General features: G+C 46.5%; 1 protein-coding gene across 1 annotated transcript; it reads right to left on the bottom strand.

The window, feature by feature from the left end:
- Window positions 1-227: 227 nt before the first annotated feature.
- LOC112265811 (DNA-binding protein SATB1-like) lies at window positions 228-22,439 on the bottom strand. The gene is made up of 13 exons (XM_042295258.1): window positions 21,954-22,439; window positions 20,552-20,807; window positions 19,807-19,992; window positions 19,483-19,609; window positions 18,526-18,649; window positions 13,431-13,542; window positions 12,979-13,274; window positions 12,732-12,905; window positions 6,119-6,328; window positions 5,942-6,013; window positions 5,035-5,754; window positions 1,604-1,801; window positions 228-1,431 (listed from the first exon to the last, which is right to left on the bottom strand). The coding sequence occupies exons 2-13, from the start codon at window positions 20,778-20,780 to the stop codon at window positions 565-567; spliced, it is 3,315 nt and encodes a 1,104-aa protein (XP_042151192.1). The 5' UTR covers window positions 20,781-20,807; window positions 21,954-22,439; the 3' UTR covers window positions 228-564.
- Between the last annotated feature and the right edge of the window lie 1,313 nt (window positions 22,440-23,752).

The following is a 23,752-nucleotide window of genomic DNA, read 5'->3' as shown; positions in this document are numbered from 1 at the left end:
AAAGAAACAAAAATAGCTTATTAGCAAATAGCAATTTCTCAAGCAAAAATTTTGCTAGGACTGTCTGGGAGTGGTCTGAGTGAGGATGGGAAAACTGAAAATTTGCTGTTAATTGGCAGAGAGGTTTGGAACTCTCTTTCTTATTGGTGTATTAACTAATTTAGCGTCTGGTGATGTCACCAGGCAGGCCAAAGCTCCACCCCACCAAAACAGGCCAAAATGTTCAAACAGCTCTTACACTGAAAGGGCATTATCATACTTTTCACAATTTCACTGTTTTATTCCAACCTCAGTGAGGAAATATATCCAAAACACAGGAAAATCTAGTTTTTGACTGCACTGGGCCTCTGCATACATGTATAACTACATAATTTCATTTATTTTCACAGTTAGTCTTTAATTGAAATGTTTCATTACAAATAAGGGAAACACCTATAACACCACATCATTCATTACTAAAGTTCTTCAGAAAAGGCTAATATTATTTTCTGCAGAGCTAGATGAGTCTATCAAATTGATGCCTTCTCATTGGGTTAAAGGGGACAACTAGTGGATGGACTCATGTTATTCATCAGAGTCATGTGGTTGGGCAGTCTCAGATTGGTTAGAATCATGTTGCTCCTCCTCTAGGGTGGCGACAGCGTTAGTCTGACTGCTCACATCCAACTCTTTCAAAATGGCGTCCTCCTCCCCCTTCCCCTCTATTTCCTCTTCCCGGTCCATATCCTCCCCCCCCACCCCCATTTGTCCAGCGAGATCTACAGTCCACTCCTCCCCTGTAGTTCTCTTAGGCTGGGTTGGGCCTGCTCCATTATAGAAGAGCTGGTCCTGGTCCGTGTGGTGTTGGTTGTGATTCTCTCTGTGGTTGTGGTCCTGGCTCGGATGTTGGTTGTGTTGGATCTCACTGTAGTACTGTCTATGGTTCTGGTGAGTGTAGCTGTGGTGCTGGCTGTGAAAGAAGCTGAGGATGGTGTGTTTGGGCAGGCCCAGCTGGGCTGACAGTGTGTGGACAGCCTCCTCGTCTGGGTTCAGACCAACGTCCTGGATGAAGCTCTGCAGGATCCCCTGTGCCTCTCGGGACACCCGAAACCCCTCGCCATCACTCCCACCATCAACCTCGCCGTTAGTCTGTCTGCCCCCCGCCCACCGTCCCACTCCCCCTTCCTTGTCATTGTTATACACACCCCTAACCCTGCCCTGGCCCCAACCCCTACAGCCCCTGCCAGTAATATCCTCTTCCCTCCCATCACCCTGACTACTTCCCCACCAGGTCCTCAGTTGCCGCCTACCCCCCTCAGTCTCGGCCGGTGATGCTGTGGATGGTTGTCGTGGCGGCAGGCGAGGCTCCGCCTGGGGCTGCAAGGGCAGCTGGGACAGAGCGGTCAGTGTTCGTTGATGGTGTTGTTGTTGCAATGGGGAGTGGCGTTGGAGCTGGTGGAGACAGATGGATGTTAAGTTACAAACAAACCAATGGGAGCTGATGATATACACATTTGAGTGTGTATATATGCATGTACATTTACACTGTAGAATTGTGTTTGTGTTGTGTGCATGTGCTTCCATGCGTGTATGTGTGTATGTAGGCTATCCAGAGTAGACTGACCAGTGTGTTGTTGTTGACTAGCTGTGTGAGTCTGTCTGTACAGTGTTGTTGCAGAGTGTTGCTCTCCTGTTCATAGATGGCGTCTCGTTCCATCTGGGCTAGACTCAGGAAGCGCCGGATCATACACAGGTTCTCCCACAGGGTTCGGTTCTCTGGGGACGGATCCTCCTTCCAGCGCAGCAGCTCACACAGCCAGCCCTGCAGAACACACACCCACATCAGAACCCGGTCAGAGAACCCATAGAATAGAAATACAAACCTTCTCAGAACCCATTCATGTAAGATACTAAAATGTACAATCTCTTGTAAAGATACTGAAACACAGCTTCTGTTTTTATGACCAGAAATCAACATTGAAATTGATGTTTGATATAAAATAACTACAGTTCAAACGACTAGTCAACAGAGGAGAGGAGGAGGCAGAAAGGGAGAGGAGGAGGCAGAGGGAGAGGAGGAGGCAGAGAGGGCGAGGAGGAGGCAGCGAGGGAGCGGAGGAGGCACAGAGGGAGAGGAGGAGGCAGAAAGGGAGAGGAGGAGGCACAGAGGGAGAGGAGGAGGCAGAGAGGGAGAGGAGGAGGCAGAAAGGGAGAGGAGGAGGCACAGAGGGAGAGGAGGAGGCAGCGAGGGAGGGAGGAGGCAGCGAGGGAGAGGAGGAGGCAGAGAGGGAGAGGAGGAAGCAGCGAGGGAGCGGAGGAGGCAGAGAGGGAGAGGAGGAAGCAGAGAGGGAGAGGAGGAAGCAGCGAGGGAGAGGTGGAGGCAGCGAGGGAGAGGAGGAGGCAGCAAGGGAGAGGAGGAGGCAGAGAGGGAGAGGAGGAGGCAGAGAGGGAGAGGAGGAGGCAGAGAGGGAGAGGAGGAGGCAGAGAGGGAGAGGAGGAGGCAGAGAGGGAGAGGAGGAGGCAGCGAGGGAGAGGAGAAAGCAGAGAGGGAGAGGAGGAGGCAGAGAGGGAGAGGAGGAGGCGGAGAGGGAGAGGGGAAGCAGCAAGGGAGGCAGCGCGGGAGAGGGGAAGCAGCGAGGGAGGCAGCGAGGGAGAGGGGAAGCAGCGAGGGAGGCAGCGAGGGAGGCAGAGAGGGAGAGGGGAAGCAGCGAGGGAGAGGAGGAGGCAGAGAGGGAGAGGAGGAGGCAGCGAGGGAGAGGAGGAGGCAGCGAGGGAGAGGAGGAGGCAGAGAGGGAGAGGAGGAGGCAGTGAGGGAGAGGAGGGGGTAGAGAGGGAGAGGAGGAGGCAGCGAGGGAGAGGAGGAGGCAGCGAGGGAGAGGAGGAGGCAGAGAGGGAGAGGAGGAGGCAGCGAGGGAGCGGAGGAGGCACAGAGGGAGAGGAGGAGGCAGAAAGGGAGAGGAGGAGGCAGAGAGGGAGAGGAGGAGGCAGCGAGGGAGCGGAGGAGGCACAGAGGGAGAGGAGGAGGCAGAAAGGGAGAGGAGGAGGCAGAGAGGGAGAGGAGGAGGCAGCGAGGGAGAGGAGGAGGCAGCGAGGGAGAGGAGGAGGCAGAGAGGGAGAGGAGGGGGCAGCGAGGGGAGAGGAGGAGGCAGCGAGGGAGAGTAGGAGGCAGTGAGGGAGAGGAGGAGGCAGTGAGGGAGAGGAGGAGGCAGTGAGGGAGAGGAGGGGGCAGCGAGGGAAAGTAGCGACAGTGCCAAGCTCTTATCCTCTACACAATTACTTTGGCACACACACACCTGGCCGTAGCCCAGCAATAGCACACAAAGCCATGCAGTGACAGTGAGAAGATACAACAAAGAGCTCTAACATGGTGCTGCCTGCCAAACAGCCCTACACTAATGTGAGCTCCATGGTGCCGCCTGCCAAACAGCCCTACACTAACGTGAGCTCCATGGTGCTGCCTGCAAACAGCCCTACACTAATGTGAACTCCATGGTGCTGCCTGCCAAACAGCCCTACACTAACGTGAGCTCCAACATGGTGCTGCCTGCCAAACAGCCCTGCACTAACGTGAGCTCCAACATGGTGCTGCCTGCCAAACAGCCCTACACTAATGTGAACTCCATGGTGCTGCCTGCCAAACAGCCCTACACTAACGTGAGCTCCAACATGGTGCTGCCTGCCAAACAGCCCTGCACTAATGTGAGCTCCAACATGGTGCTGCCTGCCAAACAGGCCATTAATAATGTGAGCTCCAACATGGTGCTGCCTGCCAAACAGCCCTACACTAATGTGAGCTCCAACATGGTGCTGCCTGCCAAACAGCCCTACACTAATGTGAGCTCCAACATGGTGCTGCCTGCCAAACAGCCCTACACTAATGTGAGCTCCAACATGGTGCTGCCTGCCAAACAGCCCTACACTAACGTGAGCTCCATGGTGCTGCCTGCCAAACAGGCCATTAATAATGTGAGCTCCAACATGGTGCTGCCTGCCAAACAGCCCTACACTAACGTGAGCTCCATGGTGCTGCCTGCCAAACAGCCCTACACTAACGTGAGCTCCATGGTGCTGCCTGCCAAACAGCCCTACACTAATGTGAACTCCATGGTGCTGCCTGCCAAACAGGCCATTAATAATGTGAGCTCCAACATGGTGCTGCCTGCCAAACAGCCCTACACTAACGTGAGCTCCATGGTGCTGCCTGCCAAACAGGCCATTAATAATGTGAGCTCCAACATGGTGCTGCCTGCCAAACAGCCCTACACTAACGTGAGCTCCATGGTGCTGCCTGCCAAACAGCCCTACACTAACGTGAGCTCCATGGTGCTGCCTGCCAAACAGCCCTACACTAACATGAGCTCCATGGTGCTGCCTGCCAAACAGGCAAGACGGGAAGCTAGAAAGAGAGTGAAAGAAAAGCAGAGAGAGAAAGACAGAAATCACTCCATTCTACAGAGGGAAATTATCCCAAAACAAAAGGCAATAACAAGCTTATGGTTCTGCCTGGAAAACTAGCACAATGGAACCACCAGTGTGTCTGTGTGTTGGCACGCATTTGGTGTGTGTTCAAGTGTGTGTGTGTGTGTGTTTGTGTACAAGTGTGTGCGCATGTGTGTGACATGTGCGTGTTTATGGGTGTGTGCGTATTCATGCAAGTGTGTGTACACTGGTGATTTATAGAACAATAACTGACTGATGTGGTGATCAGAGCTCTCCATAGACAGCAGCTGCTAGTTGATCATTTCCTACACAACCGGTTACTGCCCAACTTGGCTCTGTGTAAAGATGTTTTCATAAATTCATACATCACATACGAAATCTGATATTATAGGAACTTGCGGAAATGTGTGTGTGTTACACACTTACTAATATCAGTCTGTAATAAACGTTTTCTTCTGTTTCAGTGCAAGATTAGCATTGTTTCCATAGGTATCCCTCAGTCAGTGAGTACCATACTCTCTTTTCTTTGTGCTTGTGTGAGTGTTTGTGTGAGTGTCTGTTTGTGTGTGTGTGTACACGTGCTTGTGTGTGTTGTGTGTGCGTGTCTGTGTATACCTGACTCTTGGACGCGGCCATCTTGGCAAACATGGCCTGAGAAACCTTGGCTCTCTTCATCTCCTGTTGGATCTCCTCATAGATAGAACTGTTGATGTCTAGAACACATCCCTCGCTCTTCACCCCTCTGTCTAGAACACATCCCTCGCTCTTCACTCCTCTGTCTAGAACACATCCCTCGCTCTTCACTCCTCTGTCTAGAACACATCCCTCGCTCTTCACTCCTCTGTCTAGAACACATCCCACATTCTTCACCCCTCTGTCTAGAACACATCCCACGTTCTTCACCCCTCTGTCTAGAACACATCCCTCGCTCTTCACTCCTCTGTCTAGAACACATCCCACGCTCTTCACCCCTCTGTCTAGAACACATCCCACGTTCTTCACCCCTCTGTCTAGAACACATCCCTCGCTCTTCAACCCTCTGTCTAGAACACATCCCTCGCTCTTCACCCCTCTGTCTAGAACACATCCCACGTTCTTCACCCCTCTGTCTAGAACACATCCCTCGCTCTTCACTCCTCTGTCTAGAACACATCCCACGCTCTTCACCCCTCTGTCTAGAACACATCCCACGTTCTTCACCCCTCTGTCTAGAACACATCCCACGCTCTTCACCCCTCTGTCTAGAACACATCCCTCGCTCTTCAACCCTCTGTCTAGAACACATCCCTCGCTCTTCGCCCCTCTGTTTACTACTGCTACTGGAGACAGCCTCACCTGCAGAGGGGAGAGAGGCGTTGATGTGGTTACTAAAACAGCTGTATCGTTTGATTAGTAAAGATATTTCTGTTCTGATTTCAGTTTGATTAGCAGAGAAGTTGCCATTGTCACTTTGGCTATAAAGCATTTACACTTTGAGAGAGAGAGAGAGAGAGAGAGAGAGAGAGAGAGAGAGAGAGCTTACTTTAGGAAATACAATGGAAACCTGGGAGGGCCAATCTTCAGCCTTAACAAAGTTTCCCTCTTCCTTTCTGGTCTGAAACATCAGAGGAATACATCTTAGACTATCATGAACAAGATATAACTTCAACCCACACACACATGCACACACACACACTCCATCTCGCTCTGTCTGTCTGACCTGTGTGTGGCGAGGTGTGGTAGTGTTGTTGGGTGAATGGTTGATAATGGTCCACGTGGTCAGACTCCTCTCTCTCTCCTCCTGGTAGATACGGTCGCGGTCACCTTCCGGTATCTGTAGGAAACTCTGCATGGACCGCAGGTTGACCAGGAGAGACTGAGACGCACTCTTAGGATCCTCCTCCTTACGCAGGATCTCAGACAGCAGGCCCTGACACACAGGATAGAAAGACACATGAAGACAAGATACACACCATGGAAATAGAATCACTACGTTGTGAAAACAGCTGCCACACTGGACATGCAACTTTTGTCAGCATGAGCAGAGCAGGAATTTGCCTGACGACTCAAACTGAATTCTTCCGCAGCTCTGTCGTTCGCTACATACTTCAGGTTGAGATTGCCATCATTGAAGTAATTTGTGGTGACGAGGGGCACTGTACAAACCAAAGCCATCAGCAATTGGTCTAATCAGAGTATCAAAGCCAATGACAATTTTTCTCCACGCCGCTTTACCCACGTGTGTTCTGGCTCTGGCCCAACCCATCAGTTTCTGGGACCAATCAGACGGTCTAGGATGGATTTCCATTCTAGAAATCGTTGGGAGGTACTCAGATCCAAACTCATTGTGGAGAATAAACTCATGTCCATGGGCGTGTTGTAGAGTTTGGCTGGAGCAAGGAGTTTGTGTAGCCAGGCAAAGCATGAATCACTTCATCAACCTGGGTGGGGGCTCCTGGGCAAGAGAAAGATGAAGACCCCTGATTTAAATGAATCAGGGAGTGTGTCACACTTGGCAAGTTAGACTTCCAGGGTTGTAGCCCTGTAATGTTGACCAGGCCAAGAGAAACTTATAGACAATGATAAAGATAAATTATTAACACCATCAAACAAAACCCTAATGGAAAGTTTTGTGCAGGTTAGCATTTTGGTCATGAATGTTGTTCTGCAGGAAGCTCTGTAGAGTGGTCAATAGCTGGCACAGCCACAATGTCATAAAGTCTGATTTTAAACCTAACCCTAACCTTAACTCTAACCTTAACCACACTGCTAACCCTAATGTCTAACTCTAACATTAAAAAAGCGAATAAACGTCAACCTGCAAGTTTCATACTAAAACTGTCTGAAGGCCATTAGTCTAGACTAGGATAACCTCTGAACATAGAGACTTACACCCACCCAGACAGCACACGTCCTCACAGGGAGTGTTTTTCCCTTTACAGTGCTGGAGTCAACATAGCAGATGACCAACTCCAGACACCTTCTAAAGCACTGCTAATAAACGGATTAGTCCCTTATTAAGTTGTTATCTGTCAGCTCCTGCTCGTACAGCAGTCACTCACTCTTCCATACAATGGGACTCTAATAGGGGGTTGCTCTGCCCTCCCTCCCACTCAAAATATATGTCATTTTGTTAGGACTATACCCCTCTAATGTAGACCCCCCTCACTCCTCACACACACACACACCCTAGCTATTAAGCATTCACACTCCAATAAGGTCTTTACACTCCAAGTCCCATCCACTCTACTCCTTGGCACCTTGCCCAGGTGAGACATTCCTTCCTCTGCCCCACTCCCTTCTACCTGTTCGCAGAGCCCAGTTGTCACAGCGACAGAGAAATGCAGGGCAGGTGGCTATAATTGCGGCCTTTGATCATTATAATGACACCCATGATGATGCTGGTGATAATGACGGTAATAGTAACAGTGGGCTAGGTCTCTCTCGAAGCCATTAATGTGAGTGCCTTCTAACTGCAGGAGCAGACAGGATAGACAGAGGGAGGGAGGTAGGGAGGGAGGGAGGAAGGAAGGGAGGGAGGGAGCGAGAAAGGTATGAAATGGGGAAAGGAGAAAGATTTAAATGAAATGAGAAAAACAAGGGATAGACCTGTCAAATGGAGACGTCATGAAGTTGGATACAGATAAAGGGTGGAAATACATATAGGAAATATAAAAAGAAAGGAAGATAGTAAGTGATGGACAGAGAAAAGAAGATATAAAGAGAGGTAGATGTAGAGAGATGGACAGAGAGTGATAGAGAGATGAGAAAGCATAATGGAGGGATGGAGAGAAACAGAGGGAGAGGGAGAGACTGGAAGTGTGATTAGAGAGGGAGAGGTAGAGACTATGGGGAATTGTGAATAGAGAGGTAGAAACTCTGGGGACGTGTGATTAGAGAGGGAGAGGTAGAGACTCTCTGGGGAAGTGTGGTTAGAGATGGAGAGGTAGAGACTCTTGGGAAGTTTGAATAGAGGTAAAGACTCTCTGGGGACGTGTGATTAGAGAGGGAGAGGTAGAGACTCTCTAGGGAAGTGTGGTTAGAGATGAAGAGGTAGAGAGTCTTGGGAAGTTTGAATAGAGAGGTAAAGACTCTCTGGGGAGGTGTGATTAGAGAGGGAGAGGTAGAGACTCAGGATAATTGTGATTAGAATGATAGAGACTATGAGGAAGTGTGATTAGAGAGGGAGAGGTATTTTTTTTATTTCACCTTTATTTAACCAGGTAGGCTAGTTGAGAACAAGTTCTCATTTGCAACTGCGACCTGGCCAAGATAAAGCATAGCAGTGTGAACAGACAACACAGAGTTACACATGGAGTAAACAATTAACAAGTCAATAACACAGTATGAAAAAAAAGAGAGTCTATATACATTGTGTGCAAAAGGCATGAGGAGGTAGGCAAATAATTACAATTTTGCAGATTAACACTGGAGTGTTAAATGATCAGATGGTCATGTACAGGTACAGATATTGGTGTGCAAAAGAGCAGAAAAGTAAATAAATATAAACCGTATGGGGAAGAGGTAGGTAAAATTGGGTGTTGGCTTTAGGGATGATCAGTGAGATACACCTGCTGGAGCGCGTGCTACGGGTGGGTGTTGCCATCTTGACCAGTGAACTGAGATAAGGCAGAGCTTTACCTAGCATGGACTTGTTGATCACCTGGAGCCAGTGAGTCTGGCGACGAATATGTAGCGAGGGCCAGCCGACTAGAGCATACAGGTCGCAGTGGTGGGTGGTATAAAGTGCTTTAGTAACAAAACGGATGGCACTGTGATAAACTGCATCCAGTTTGCTGAGTAGAGTGTTGGAAGCTATTTTGTAGATGACATCGCCGAAGTCGAGGATCGGTAGTATAGTCAGTTTTACTAGGGTAAGTTTGGCGGCGTGAGTGAAGGAGGCTTTGTTGCAGAATAGAAAGCCAACTCTAGATTTGATATGTTTGATATGAGTCTGGAAGGAGAGTTTACAGTCTAGCCAGACACCTAGGTACTTACAGATGTCCACATATTCTAGGTCGGAACCATCCAGGTAGTGATGCTAGTCAGGCGTGCGGGTGCAGGCAGCGAACGGTTGAAAAGCATGCATTTGGTTTTACTATTTTATTTTACCTTTATTTTATTAGGCAAGTCAGTTAAGAACAAATTCTTATTTTCAATGACAGCCTAGGAACAGTGGGTTAACTACCTGTTCAGGGGCAGAATGACAGATTTGTACCTTGTCAGCTCAGGGATTCGAACTTGCAACCTTTCGGTTACTAGTCCAACGCTCTAACCACTAGGCTACCCTGCCGCACTAGCGTTTAAGAGCAGTTGGAGGCCACGGAAGGAGTGTTGTATGGCATTGAAGCTCGTTTGGAGGTTAGATAGCACAGTGTCCAAGGACGGGCCGGAAGTATATAGAATGGTGTCGTCTGCGTAGAGGTGGATCAGGGAATCGCCCGCAGCAAGAGAAACATCATTGATATATACAGAGAAAAGAGTCGGCCCGAGAATTGAACCCTGTGGCACCCCCATAGAGACTGCCAGAGGACCGGACAGCATGCCCTCCGATTTGACACACTGAACTCTGTCTGCAAAGTAGTTGGTGAACCAGGCAAGGCAGTTATCAGAAAAACCGAGGCTACTGAGTCTGCCGATAAGAATATGGTGATTGACAGAGTCGAAAGCCTTGGCAAGGTCGATGAAGACGGCTGCACAGTACTGTCTTTTATCAATGGCGGTTATGATATCGTTTAGTACCTTGAGCGTGGCTGAGGTGCACCCGTGACCGGCTCGGAAACCAGATTGCACAGCGGAGAAGGTACGGTGGGATTCGAGATGGTCAGTGACCTGTTTGTTGACTTGGCTTTCGAAGACCTTAGATAGGCAGGGCAGGATGGATATAGGTCTGTAACAGTTTGGGTCCAGGGTGTCTCCCCCTTTGAAGAGGGGGATGACTGCGGCAGCTTTCCAATCCTTGGGGATCTCAGACGATATGAAAGAGAGGTTGAACAGGCTGGTAATAGGGGTTGCGACAATGGCGGCGGATAGTTTCAGAAATAGAGGGTCCAGATTGTCAAGCCCAGCTGATTTGTACGGGTCCAGGTTTTGCAGCTCTTTCAGAACATCTGCTATCTGGATTTGGGTAAAGGAGAACCTGGAGAGGCTTGGGCGAGTAGCTTGGGGGGACGGAGCTGTTGGCCGAGGTTGGAGTAGCCAGGAGGAAGGCATGGCCAGCCGTTGAGAAATGCTTGTTGAAGTTTTCGATAATCATGGATTTATCGGTGGTGACCGTGTTACCTAGCCTCAGTGCAGTGGGCAGCTGGGAGGAGGTGCTCTTGTTCTCCATGGACTTCACAGTGTCCCAGAACTTTTTGGAGTTAGAGCTACAGGATGCAAATTTCTGCCTGAAGAAGCTGGCCTTTGCTTTCCTGACTGACTGCGTGTATTGGTTCCTGACTTCCCTGAAGGTAGAGACTCTCTGGGGAAGTGTGATTAGAGAGGTAAAGACTCTGGGGAATCGTGATTAGAGAGGTAGAGGTAGAGACTCTGGGGAAGTGATTAGAGAGGTAAAGACTCTGGGGAATCATGATTAGAGAGGTAGAGGTAGAGACTCTGGGGAATCGTGATTATAGAGGTAGAGGTAAAGACTCTGGGGAATCGTGATTAGAGAGGTAAAGACTCTGGGGAATCGTGATTAGAAAGGTAGAGGTAGAGACTCTGGGGAAGTGATTAGAGAGGTAAAGACTCTGGGGAATCATGATTAGAGAGGTAGAGGTAGAGACTCTGGGGAATCGTGATTATAGAGGTAGAGGTAAAGACTCTGGGGAATCGTGATTAGAGAGGTAAAGACTCTGGGGAATCGTGATTAGAGAGGTAGAGGTAGAGACTCTGGGGAATCGTGATTATAGAGGTAGAGGTAGAGACTCTGGGGATGTGATTAGAGAGGTAAAGACTCTGGGGAATCGTGATTAGAGAGGTAGAGGTAGAGACTCTGGGGAAGTGATTAGAGAGGGAGAGGTAGGGACTCTCTGTGGATGTGTGATTAGAGAGGGAGAGGTAGAGACTCTTGAATTGTGATTAGAGGGATAGAGACTCTCTGGGGAAGTGTGATTAGAGAGGTAGGGGTAGAGACTCTGGGGAAGTGTGATTAGAGAGGTAGAGGTAGAGACTCTCTGGGAAAGTGTGATTAGAGAGGGAGAGGTAGAGACTCTCTGAGGAAGTGTGATTAGAGAGGTAAAGACTCTGGAGAATCGTGATTAGAGAGGTAGAGGTAGAGACTCTCTTGGGAAGTGATTAGAGAGGGAGAGGTAGAGACTCTGGAAGTGAGATTCGAGAGGTAGAGACTCTCTGGGGAAGTGTGATTAGAGAGGGAGAGTTAAGGGCCCTGGGGAAGTATATTAGAGAGGAAGAGGTAGAGACTCTGGGGAAGTGTGATTAGAGAGGTAGAGGTAGAGACTCTGGGGAAGTGTGATTAGAGAGGTAGAGGTAGAGACTCTCTGGGGAAGTGTGATTAGAGAAGGAGAGGTAAAGACTCTGGGGAGGTGTGATTAGAGAGGGAGAGGTAGAGACTGTGGAAGTGATTAGAGAGGTAGAGGTAGAGACTCTGGGGAATCGTGATTAGAGAGGGAGAGGTAGAGACTGTGGGGAATCGTGATTAGAGAGGGAGAGGTAGAGACTCTCTGGGGAAGTGATTAGAGAGGGAGAGGTAGAGACTCTGGGGAATCGTGATTAGAGAGGGAGAGGTAGAGACTCTGGGGAATCGTGATTAGAGAGGGAGAGGTAGAGACTCTCTGGGGAAGTGATTAGAGAGGGAGAGGTAGGGACTCTGGGGAATCGTGATTAGAGAGGGAGAGGTAGAGACTCTCTGGGGAAGTGATTAGAGAGGGAGAGGTAGGGACTCTGGGGAAGTGTGATTTTAGAGGTACAGACTTTCTGGGTAAGTGTGATTAGATAGGGAGAGGTAGAGACTCTCTGCGGGAGAGTGACTAGCTGACCCAGCAGCTGCTTCACCGCTGGCATGAGTTCCTACTGCAGAGAAGAGCTGGCACACACACGCACACACAGACAGACAGAGCACACACACACACACACACACATTCACCAGCACATGTATTCACACACACACACACACAGTCACACACACAGAACAGACAATGCGGCAAAGGCCATGCCAAGAGCTAATCACCATGCACACGCGCACACACTCAATCCGATAACACCAGCACACAGTTTACACACACCATAACACTCTGTCCTTCACTAACCCCACCCCCTAATTACTCCCTAACCCTTAGTTTACAGCACAGCCCCATAAATACAGTACCCCTATCTCCCTGTCTGTGTCCTACCTGGGTCCTGTTGAAGGCCACACGGGCAAACACAGCCTGGGAGATGCCTGCTCTCTTCAGCTCCTCTCTCACCCACTGGTAGATCTCACATGAGATGTCTGATGGTCCACACACCTGGCTCTGGGACCCAGACCCGGGTCCTGGTGGTCCAGCCTGGGGAGGGGGGTCGAGGCCCTTGGCTAGGGCCAGGGAGGGGGGAGGCCTCCCCACAGGGGGTGGTTGAGGAACTGCTGGGGGAGGTGGAAACAGATACAGACAGGCTTTGCTGGGCTAGCATATGGCTGACTGCATACTGCTGGTTGAGGAACTGGGCCATGACTATCTGTTGGGGGCTGACTAGCTGGGGGCTGAGGGGGGCGGTCACCAGCCCCGGGGGGCAGAGACTTGGGGCCAGACAACTACGCCCAGAAGTGTGGGTGGCACCCCCGTGAGGAAAGGGGAGGGGTGAGGAGCAGACCTGCTCGGCTGTGCTGCCTGGGAATGATTGTTTGGTTGATGGGTGTGTGGAGCTCGTTTGGGATTGGTCAGAGAAGCTGTCAATCTCTGAAGTGAGGAAAAGAATAGTGGAGAGAGGGATGAAGGAAGAGAAACAGAAATGAGAGGGGGAGTAAATATCAATAGTAAAGCGACTATTTGCTAACATTAGCATTGAGGATCAATATAACTGAACTACCCCTTTAATCCCCCCTGTAGTCTTACCCATGATGCCTTTGGTATTCATGAAGTGCTTATACCAATGGCCAAACTCGTGGCACTTGGAGGCCGACACATTTGCATAGTAGGTGCTGTTAACAATGGAGGAGATCATACTCTGAGAGAGAGGGACAAAAGACACAAAAAAAAATAAGCAGATGGAGTCGTAACAGTGGCAGGGAAAAGCATTATGAATACTAAACCACAGCAGATCAATGCAACATGTAGTATTATTAAATAGAATGCATGCTATATACTGTACATACGCTAGCCTGAGGCCCAGTCTATTAAATAGAATGCATGTTATATACTGTACATACGCTAGCCTGAGGCCCAGTCTATTAAATAGAATGCATGTTATATACTGTACATACGCTAGCCTGAGGCCCAGTCTATTAAATAGAATGCATGTTATATACTGTACATACGCTAGCCTGAGGCCCAGTCTATTAAATAGAATGCATGTTATATACTGTACATACGCTAGCCTGAGGCCCAGTCTATTAAATAGAATGCATGTTATATACCTTACATACGCTAGCCTGAGGCCCAGTCTATTAAATAGAATGCATGTTATATACTGTACATACGCTAGCCTGAGGCCCAGTCTATTAAATAGAATGCATGTTATATACAGTATATATGCTAGCCTGAGGCCCAGTCTATTAAATAGAATGTATGTTATATACTGTACATCACGCTAGCCTGAGGCCCAGTCTATTAAATATAATGCATGTTACATACGCTAGCCTGAGGCCCAGTCTATTAAATATAATGCATGTTATATACTGTACATACGCTAGCCTGAGGCCCAGTCTATTAAATAGAATGCATGTTATATACTGTAGATACATAAGCCTGAGGCCCAGTCTATTAAATAGAATGCATGTTATATACTGTACATACGCTAGCCTGAGGCCAAGTCTATTAAATAGAATGCATGTTATATACCTTACATACGCTAGCCTGAGGCCCAGTCTATTAAATAGAATGCATGTTATATACTGTACATACGCTAGCCTGAGGCCCAGTCTATTAAATAGAATGCATGTTATATACTGTTCATACATAAGCCTGAGGCCCAGTCTATTAAATAGAATGCATGCTATATACTGTACATACACTAGCCTGAGGCCCAGTCTATTAAATAGAATGCATGTTATATACTGAACATACGCTAGCCTGAGGCCCAGTCTATTAAATAGAATGCATGTTATATACTGTACATACGCTAGCCTGAGGCCCAGTCTATTAAATAGAATGCATGTTATATACTGTACATACGCTAGCCTGAGGCCCAGTCTATTCAATAGAATGCATGTTATATACTGTACATACGCTAGCCTGAGGCCCAGTCTATTAAATAGAATGCATGTTATATACTGTACATACGCTAGCCTGAGGCCCAGTCTATTAAATATAATGCATGTTATATACTGTACATACGCTAGCCTGAGGCCCAGTCCATTAAATAGAATATATGTTATGTACTGTACATACGCTAGCCTGAGGCCCAGTCTATTAAATATAATATATGTTATGTACTGTACATACGCTAGCCTGAGGCCCAGTCTATTGAATAGAATATATGTTATGTACTGTACATACGCTAGCCTGAGGCCCAGTCTATTAAATAGAATGCATGTTATATACTGTACATACGCTAGCCTGAGGCCCAGTCTATTAAATAGAATATATGTTATATACTGTACATACGCTAGCCTGAGGCCCAGTCTATTAAATATAATGCATGTTATATACTGTACATACGCTAGCCTGAGGCCCAGTCTATTAAATAGAATATATGTTATATACTGTGCATATGCTAGCCTGAGGCCCAGTCTATTAAATAGAATTTTAACATCTGATTACACCTTTAATCACTTCATATTTATTCTAATCTGAGAGAGAGAGAGAGAGAGAGAGAGAGAGAGAGAGAGAGAGAGAGAGAGAGAGAGAGAGAGAGAGAAAGAGAGAGAGAGAGAGAGAGAGAGAGAGAGAGAGAGAGAGAAGAGAGAGAGAGAAAGAGAGAGAGAGAAAGAGAGAGAGAGAGAGGGAGAGAGAAAGAGAGAAAGAGAGAGAGAGAGAGAGAGAGGGAGAGAGAAAGAGAAACTTTTCTTTTTCCACTTCCTTTGGCAATGTAAACATATGTTCCCCATGCCAATAAAGCCCATTGAATTAAGAGAGAGGGGGCAGAGTCAGAGAGAGGGAGACAGTTGGAGGGAGAGAATGAGCTAGAAAGACGGGAGGGGGAGTAAACATAAAAATAAAGAGAGAGAGAATGTCTGTTTATTAGACTGAGGCTGTAGTTGTTGCTCTCAGGGTGAGTAACAGACAGACTATTTTGATTGTTATAAATATTCACAACACACATCCATCTGTTCTCCAACAGCAGGTGCCTCTACGCCGTGTTCCTTCACAGTAACAAGTGTGTGTGTCTGTGTGTGTGTGTATGTGTGTGTGTGTGTGTGGAAAGCAATTCAGCATGTGAGTGAAATGCTGTGCATGTGTGGCCGACTGGGTTCAAACTTGGGTCACCTGCCTGCCTGTTACAAGGCTGTTTTAGCCCGTTGAGCTAAAGGCTGGGCATGCAACAAGTAGGAGAAACACACACTGAAAGAAAGAGAAACACAGAGATGGGCGAGGAAGAGACAGACAGTAGCAGAAGGGTACAGTGGTATAGTATGTGCCAGCAGAGCCTAAAATGACATACCCAAATCTAACTGCCTGTAGCTCAGGCCCTGAAGCAAGGATATGCATATTCTTGATACCATTTGAAAGGAAACACTTTGGATTTGTGGAAATGTGAATTGAATGTAGGATAATATAACACAATAGATCTGGTAGAAGAACATACAAAGAAAAAATCTACCGTTTAAAAAAAAAAAATTCTACCACCATCTTTGAAATGGTGTCCTATAGGATATACTACACTCCTAATGATATAGGTAAGTCTGGTTACATTCTAGGATCCCTGAGGAATAAATCTGAATGTAATTTGACTGGTTGAAACAACATTAGGGTTAGATTTTCACAGATTCCTTTCTTTGCAAATTGAACGTGTGGAAATACAAAATCGATTGTGCTATATGGACCTTTTTAGGATATGAAAAATGATTTTATCTAACAAAACGACACTTCATGTTATCTCTGGGACCCTTGGGATGATAAATCAGAGCAAGATTTCAGAATGTAAGTACACATTTCACCTTCAGAGGTGAATTTATCAAACCTGTCGCGGTGAAAAAAGTGTTTTGTTGTTAGGAGCTCTACTCAAACAATAGCATGGCATTTTTTCGCAGTAATAGCTAGTGTAAATTGGACAGTGCAGTTATATTAACAAGAATTTAAGCTTTCAGACGATATAAGACACTTATATGTACCGACATTTGTTGTTTCTCTGACATCTGCGATCGTAACACACGGCGCTGCATGATTTACAACTGTCCTGTTGACGGGACACCTATCCCTATTAAAAGATAAACATCCCTTATATCTCTCTCTGCCCGCAAACCTTATGTGTCTCAGCAATCCGTGCACGTGTTTAGGCCTGTTTGTGTGTGTGTGTGTGTGTGTGTGTGTGTGTGTGTGTGTGTGTGTGTGTGTGTGTGTGTGTACGTGTTTATGCCTATGTGTGTGTGTGTTTGTTTGTGTGTGTATGTATGTGTTTATGCCTGTGTGTGTGTGTGTGTGTTTGTTTGCGTGTGTGTACGTGTTTGTGCCCGTGTGAGTGTGTGTGTGAGTATGTACATGTTTAGGCCTGTGTGAGTGAGTGTGTGTGTGTGTACGTGTTTATGCCTGTGTGTGTGTGTGTGTTGGACAAAATTAAGTATTTTTTTGTTTTGATTGGGGACAGTAACATTAGTAATCTCTAAAAATAAACTTTAAGGAATTTTTTGTTATATATACTGCTCAAAAAAGTCAATCCAAGTCAATCACACTTCTGTGAAATCAAACAGTCCCCCAGACCTGAATCCAATTGAGCACATCTGGGACATCATGTCTCGCTCCATCCACCAATGCCACGTTGCACCACAGACTGTCCAGGAGTTGGTGGATGCTTTAGTCCAGGTCGGGGAGGAGATCCCTCAGGAGACCATCCGCCACCTCATCAGGAGCATGCCCAGGCGTTGTAGGGAGGTCATACCGGCACGTGGAGGCCACACATGTACACATGGCCTTAGTATTCTGTGTTTTCTTTATTATTTTGGTTAGGCCAGGGTGTGACATGGGTGATTTATTGTGTTTCGTCTTGTCTAGGGGTTTATTAGATTTATGGGGTTGTGTTCAGTGTAGTTGTCTAGGTAAGTCTAGTGGTTCTCAATCAGAGGCAGGTGTTTATCGTTGTCTCTGATTGGGAACCATATTTAGGCAGCCATATTCTTTGGGTATTTTGTGGGTGATTGTTTCCTGTCTCTGTGTTCTCTGCACCAGTTAGGACTGTTTCGGTTTTGCCACGTTTTCTTATTTTGTATTTGTATAGTGTTTACGTTTTCATCTTTATTAAAGATGCTTAAAAATAACCACGCTGCATTTTGGTCCTCCTCTCCTTCCCAGGAAGAAAACCTTTACAACACACACTACTGAGCCTCATTTGGACTTGTTTTAAGGACATTTAGCTGCATCTTTGAACCATAGTCATGTTACATTACATCAAAGTTGGATCAGCCTGTAGTGTGGTTTTCCACTTTAATTTTGAGTGTGACTCCAAATCCAGACCTCCATGGGTTGATAAATTTGATTGATAATTTTTCTGTGATTTTGTTGTCAGCACATTCAACTATGTAAAGAAAAAAGTATTTAATAAGAATATTTCATTCATTCAGATCTAGGATTTGTTATTTTTGTGCTCCCTTTATTTTTTTGAGCAGTGTATTTTTAATTTCTTATTTTTATGTTTAGGTCACGTAATATAATGTAAAAGTATGCATTAAGGTGTCTGTAATATAATACATTTGTCAAAAATGAGTGTAGACATTAATAAATATATTTCTGTAGCTTCCAAAATATTCGGTGGGGGAGTGCCAAGATGGCTAAGCTGTGGCTTCAACACAGCGCCCCCTATCAGTCATCTAGTGTATATATAAATCATTGGTTGTACCTGGGACAGAGGGCACTCTTTGGCCAGTGAGCTCTGGTTCATGTCTCTCAATAGCTCCTTCAGGGCGTTTCTCACTGTGGAGTGACTCCACTGTTCTGGAGGGAGGTCCTCCAACATGGGACAACTAGAGAGAGGGGGAGAGAGAGAGAGGGGGAGAGAGAGAGAGAGAGAGAGAGAGAGAGAGAGAGGGGGGGTGGAGAGGTAGAAGGGAGAGATAGAAGAAGAGAGGGTGGAAAAGAAGTAGATTGACAAATGAATAAAAAAGCTGTCTGAAATTGTGGGGGCCCTCGCCTGTAGAGTGGCAGATTTAGACTTTGGCTGACTGCATGTTTCTGTGCGTGTGTGTTCCTATGTGTATGTGCATGTGCCTGTGTGTGCGTGCGTGCATGCATGTGTGCGTGTGTGTGCCTGCCGGCCTGCCTCACCTGGTGGTAGTTATTAGTTAATTACTTCACACAACACATCTGCTGTGTTTTCAGAATGGTGAGTTATTATTATATCATGAACCACGAATGCAGCCAAGCAGATTTTCACGCCAACCATTTCCTGCCACTACACCCCCCCACTGAAAGCAGGTTGATAGATGTAGCATCAGAAGCTTTGTCCTGGTCTACCTAATCGCGGCAACCCAGAAACAAAAATCGAATCTAAACTACTCCATTAGGTTCTGGGGGTGGAGGTATGACATACGTATCTATTGCAAATGCCAGAACCTCTTTGGTAGCTCCACCCCCCCTCTCTCCACATTTCTCCTGGAAGTCTATGGGCCACATGTGCCCTCCTCTTCAGAAATTCAAATAATGCAGCGCCTTGTGAAATTGTGATTCATCCAAATAACCAGTGACACAATAACCAGGAACAATGTTCCTCATTAGTTGTCCCATCCCATAGTCTGCAGACAGACGTTAAGATACCGTTTATGTTACGTATGTCTGTCCACAAGAGATGATGGTGTACCTGGTGAGCTGGATCTTGAGGGTGGTCACATGGTAGAGGTCCTGCAGCATGTCAGCCACTGTGGCATCAGGAGCATCAGTCACACAGGACAGAGGGACAGGGTTCCACCTACCCACCTGGATCGAACCTACACACACAGACAAAGGCTCGCGCGTTCGCACACACACACACACATACACACACACACACGCAAACACTGTGTTACAAACACTGACACTGGAGGAAGAGAAGGTGTGTGTGTGTGTGTGTGTGGGTGTGTGTGTGACCATGATTTATGTCTGTGTGTGTGAGTGAGTGTGTGTGTTGGTGTGCATGTGTGTGTACCTTTGGCCTGTGCTGCTGAGCTATGAGTGTAGCCCAGGGCCAGTAAAGCCATCTCTATCAGCTGGTTAAACAGCAGGTCTCTCCTGACCAGTACAAACTCTGCATGCTCCTCTCTCCTCTCAGCCTCCACTGCCAGGACTGGGCTCTCTCTGTGCTCCACCAAACACAGCACAGGCAGCAGGCTTCCTGGGATGACGGATACACAGCACAGCCAATCATTTCACAGCATCCAGATAGAAGCAGAGGGCATTGGAAATGAAAAGCTGAAGCATCATGCAAATTCCCCAGAATTCTTGAAATTTCCCAAAATTCTAGTAGTTTACTGGTACATTTGGAATTTTACCTGGAAAATTCCTCTCGTTTTACAATCCTACTATTCACCCATTCCTCCCTCTATTCACCCATTCCTCCCTCTATTCACCCATTCCTCCCTCTATTCACCCATACCTCCCTCTATTCACCCATTCCTCCCTCTATTCACCCATACCTCCCTCTATTCACCCATTCCTCCCTCTATTCACCCATACCTCCCTCTATTCACCCATTCCTCCCTCTATTCACCCATACCTCCCTCTATTCACCCATTCCTCCCTCTATTCACCCATTCCTCCCTCTATTCACCCATTCCTCCCTCTATTCACCCATTCCTCCCTCTATTCACCCATTCCTCCCTCTATTCACCCATACCTCCCTCTATTCACCCATACCTCCCTCTCGCCCCGCCACTCTTATTTTTCAGTCTTACCTCTTTTATGCCAGTTCTTGGGTTGTGGTGCGGGTGGGGTGAGTTTGGGGGCCGAAGTTCTGACCCCTGGGCTCCCCTGTCTCATCCTGCCCTGGTGTGGACCTGAGGGGCCCCCGCCACCGTTCAACTCCAGGCGGACCAGTTTGGCAGGAGGGGGCCGGTGGTCCCTATTACCAGGAGTGTTACACCCCTCTGACACATGGCCTCCATCACACTGCTGGGGGTCCATCACATGTGGGACTGAGTGATCCCCACACTAATGATGCAGCTCACAAACACCAGAGAGAGAGAGAGAGAGAGAGAGAGAGCCTATTCATTAGACTTTGTTGTGGAATTGTTAGATATTACCTGTTAGATATTTCTGCACTGTCAGATCTAGAAGCATAAGCATTTCGCTACACTGCAATAACATCTGCTAACCATGTGTATGTGACCAATAACATCTGCTAACCATGTGTATGTGACCAATAACATCTGCTAACCATGTGTATGTGACCAATAACATCTGCTAACCATGTGTATGTGACCAATAACATCTGCTAACCATGTGTATGTGACCAATAACATCTGCTAACCATGTGTATGTGACCAATAACATCTGCTAACCATGTGTATGTGACCAATAACATCTGCTAACCATGTGTATGTGACCAATAACATCTGCTAACCATGTGTATGTGACCAATAACATATGCTAACCATGTGTATGTGACCAATAACATCTGCTAACCATGTGTATGTGACCAATAACATCTGCTAACCATGTGTATGTGACCAATAACATCTGCTAACCATGTGTATGTGACCAATAACATATGCTAACCATGTGTATGTGACCAATAACATCTGCTAACCATGTGTATGTGACCAATAACATCTGCTAACCATGTGTATGTGACCAATAACATCTGCTAACCATGTGTATGTGACCAATAACATCTGCTAACCATGTGTATGTGACCAATAACATCTGCTAACCATGTGTATGTGACCAATAACATATGCTAACCATGTGTATGTGACCAATAACATCTGCTAACCATGTGTATGAGACCAATAAAATTGGATTTGATTTTATTTGAAAGAGAGTATTTGAGTTCATTAGGGAACGTTTGCAGTTGGACCTTGGACAGTGTCTATATGAAGACGATTGATGCTGCGCGCCTTGACGCACTATTCATTCCACAAAAGACGCGCGGCAACAAATCGTCCCGTCACTGACTGGGGAAAGTTTTAGAGGCAAACGTTATGTCAGTTGTCATATTTGCACGTCGTCCATGATTGACGAATTGTGAATATCAACACAAATAAACTCCCCAATCTCTATCGTATTTATCTCAGGCAGCCTACTGGTATATCCATAAAAACATGTACATTTTCAATCGAAGTAAGTCAGACAGACCTGACATCCGCTGGCTGCTGGTTCCTGTTGAGATTCCGATATGCCGTAGGTAGTACAAGAATAGAGTTCCTCGTCTTGATTTATGTCCACGCTGTCTCAGTGAGTCAGAACATCACCTCATCTCTCTCTTTTACACTACTCGTCGGTCTATTGTGTCTATATCATATCAGCTACGTAGCAACATACCCGTCGTTCCTTGCTGGCTGCACGCGTTCGGACCTTTTCAACCAGCAACGGAATAAAACGAGTCTATCGGTGGTCTAACCGGAATATCAGTCAAAGCAATCCACAGTGACAGAGACTGTTCACGGAATTAGGCTACAGACCAGCTGGTATGCTACAAGGATTCCGTTGAAAAACTGGTGAAGCGACCAATACACGGTGAGTTCAGTTGTATGCTAGTCAATGCAGTCATCAGCCAGTTTCAACCGTGTGAAGCAGCTCGCTCTTCTGCAGTAGGCTATTGGCAGACAAACACATGTGCTCGCTCTCTCATCTCTCTCTCACACACACACTGCATGGATCCAACGGCCACCTACCTACAGGGCACACACTGGCTGAATCAGCGTTGTTTCCACGTCATTTCAATTAAATTAAGTTGACCCAACATGGAATAGACGTTGAATTGACGTCTGTGCCCAGTGGGTAGTTTCTCTGGGCAACATTATGCTAATACTACACATCTATAATTTACCAATACTAATATGGGAACCAAATATAGCCTAACTGTGTGAGCATGTGGAGTGTATCCATTATTATTATGAGAAGTAAATGTGAGAACCCGAATGAGACCTGAATGTGTCCGCTCTTACAGAGTTGGTTTAGTTTGTAGGCTACACAAGTATGTTACCAGAGGCACACTGCATGATTTGATGGATATTTATCTGCCCCCCAATATAATTGTTTATTTCTTTTTAACCTTCTTCAATTTCAAATCGCGATGAAACACACGCGCGCGCGCGAGCAAGTAGCCCATAAACAGAGGCAGTTGTATTATCATACAGTTGGTGTAATAATGAATTCACCACTACGCCCCGGTAGGTATTAAATGTGACAGTTCGCATAAATGTATTTATTATTTTCTGCGGTGCCGCTGTTATATGCATGGCTTGTTTTTGTCCTAGGGATTTAATAACTCTCCATGGAAACACTCTGGATGTGATGGGCTGCTTATCAACTTTTCTTACATATGTTTGCTGTTCAAATTATTCTCGCCCCCATCTCCATAGGAAATAACCTTCAATGTTTCCCTATTGTAGGCATATACTTTTTATGGCGGCATGTGAAGCCGATGAATTAGGGGAAATCATTTTTGAGGATCTTGACTTAGAAAGTGATGTTGTTTATAATGAATAGCCTGGATAGGACGTGTAGCCTCTTCAAACAGTGTTTAAAGGGGAAAGTGAGAGATGGCCATTTCTTTCTCTACTGTCAATAGGAGCATAGCCTACCTGCCAAAAACATTTACATAGTTGGAGAAGCTACTCTGAAAATATAGTAGGTTAGTTTCGCAAGCTACCAATTACTTCACACTGGAAGAAGTTAAGCTACACTAATGCTACCCTTAATAAAAACTTATACTAAAGTTACTTTGAACAAGTAGTTCATTACATCCAACCCGCCTGGGCAAAAACTGGTTGTATCAACGTTGTTTCCACGTCATTTAAACATTGAAATAAAAAACAGTTGAAAATTGATTGGATTTGCAAAAAGTCGTCAACGTAAGGAAATTTCGTATTTTTTTCACCCAACTTTTAATCTATTTTTGTTTATGTGTAGTTCACATTAGTTGACATCAA

Source organism: Oncorhynchus tshawytscha, linkage group LG13 (genome assembly GCF_018296145.1).
Source record: "Oncorhynchus tshawytscha isolate Ot180627B linkage group LG13, Otsh_v2.0, whole genome shotgun sequence".
Classification (NCBI taxonomy): Eukaryota; Metazoa; Chordata; class Actinopteri; order Salmoniformes; family Salmonidae; genus Oncorhynchus; species Oncorhynchus tshawytscha.
The sequence above is the reverse complement of the archived record's forward strand: the minus strand, read 5'-3'. Positions and strand labels throughout refer to the sequence as shown.

Coding starts and splice junctions, on each gene's coding strand:
- LOC112265811 (XM_042295258.1), bottom strand. CDS start 20,780: ATGGACCCCCAGCAGTGTGATGGAGGCCATGTGTCAGAGGGGTGTAAC. Junction 18,650..19,482: donor CTCAAGATCCAGCTCACCAG/GTACACCATCAT, acceptor CCCTCTCTCTAG/TTGTCCCATGTTGGAGGACC. Junction 1,432..1,603: donor TAGTCAACAACAACACACTG/GTCAGTCTACTC, acceptor TGTCTCCACCAG/CTCCAACGCCACTCCCCATT.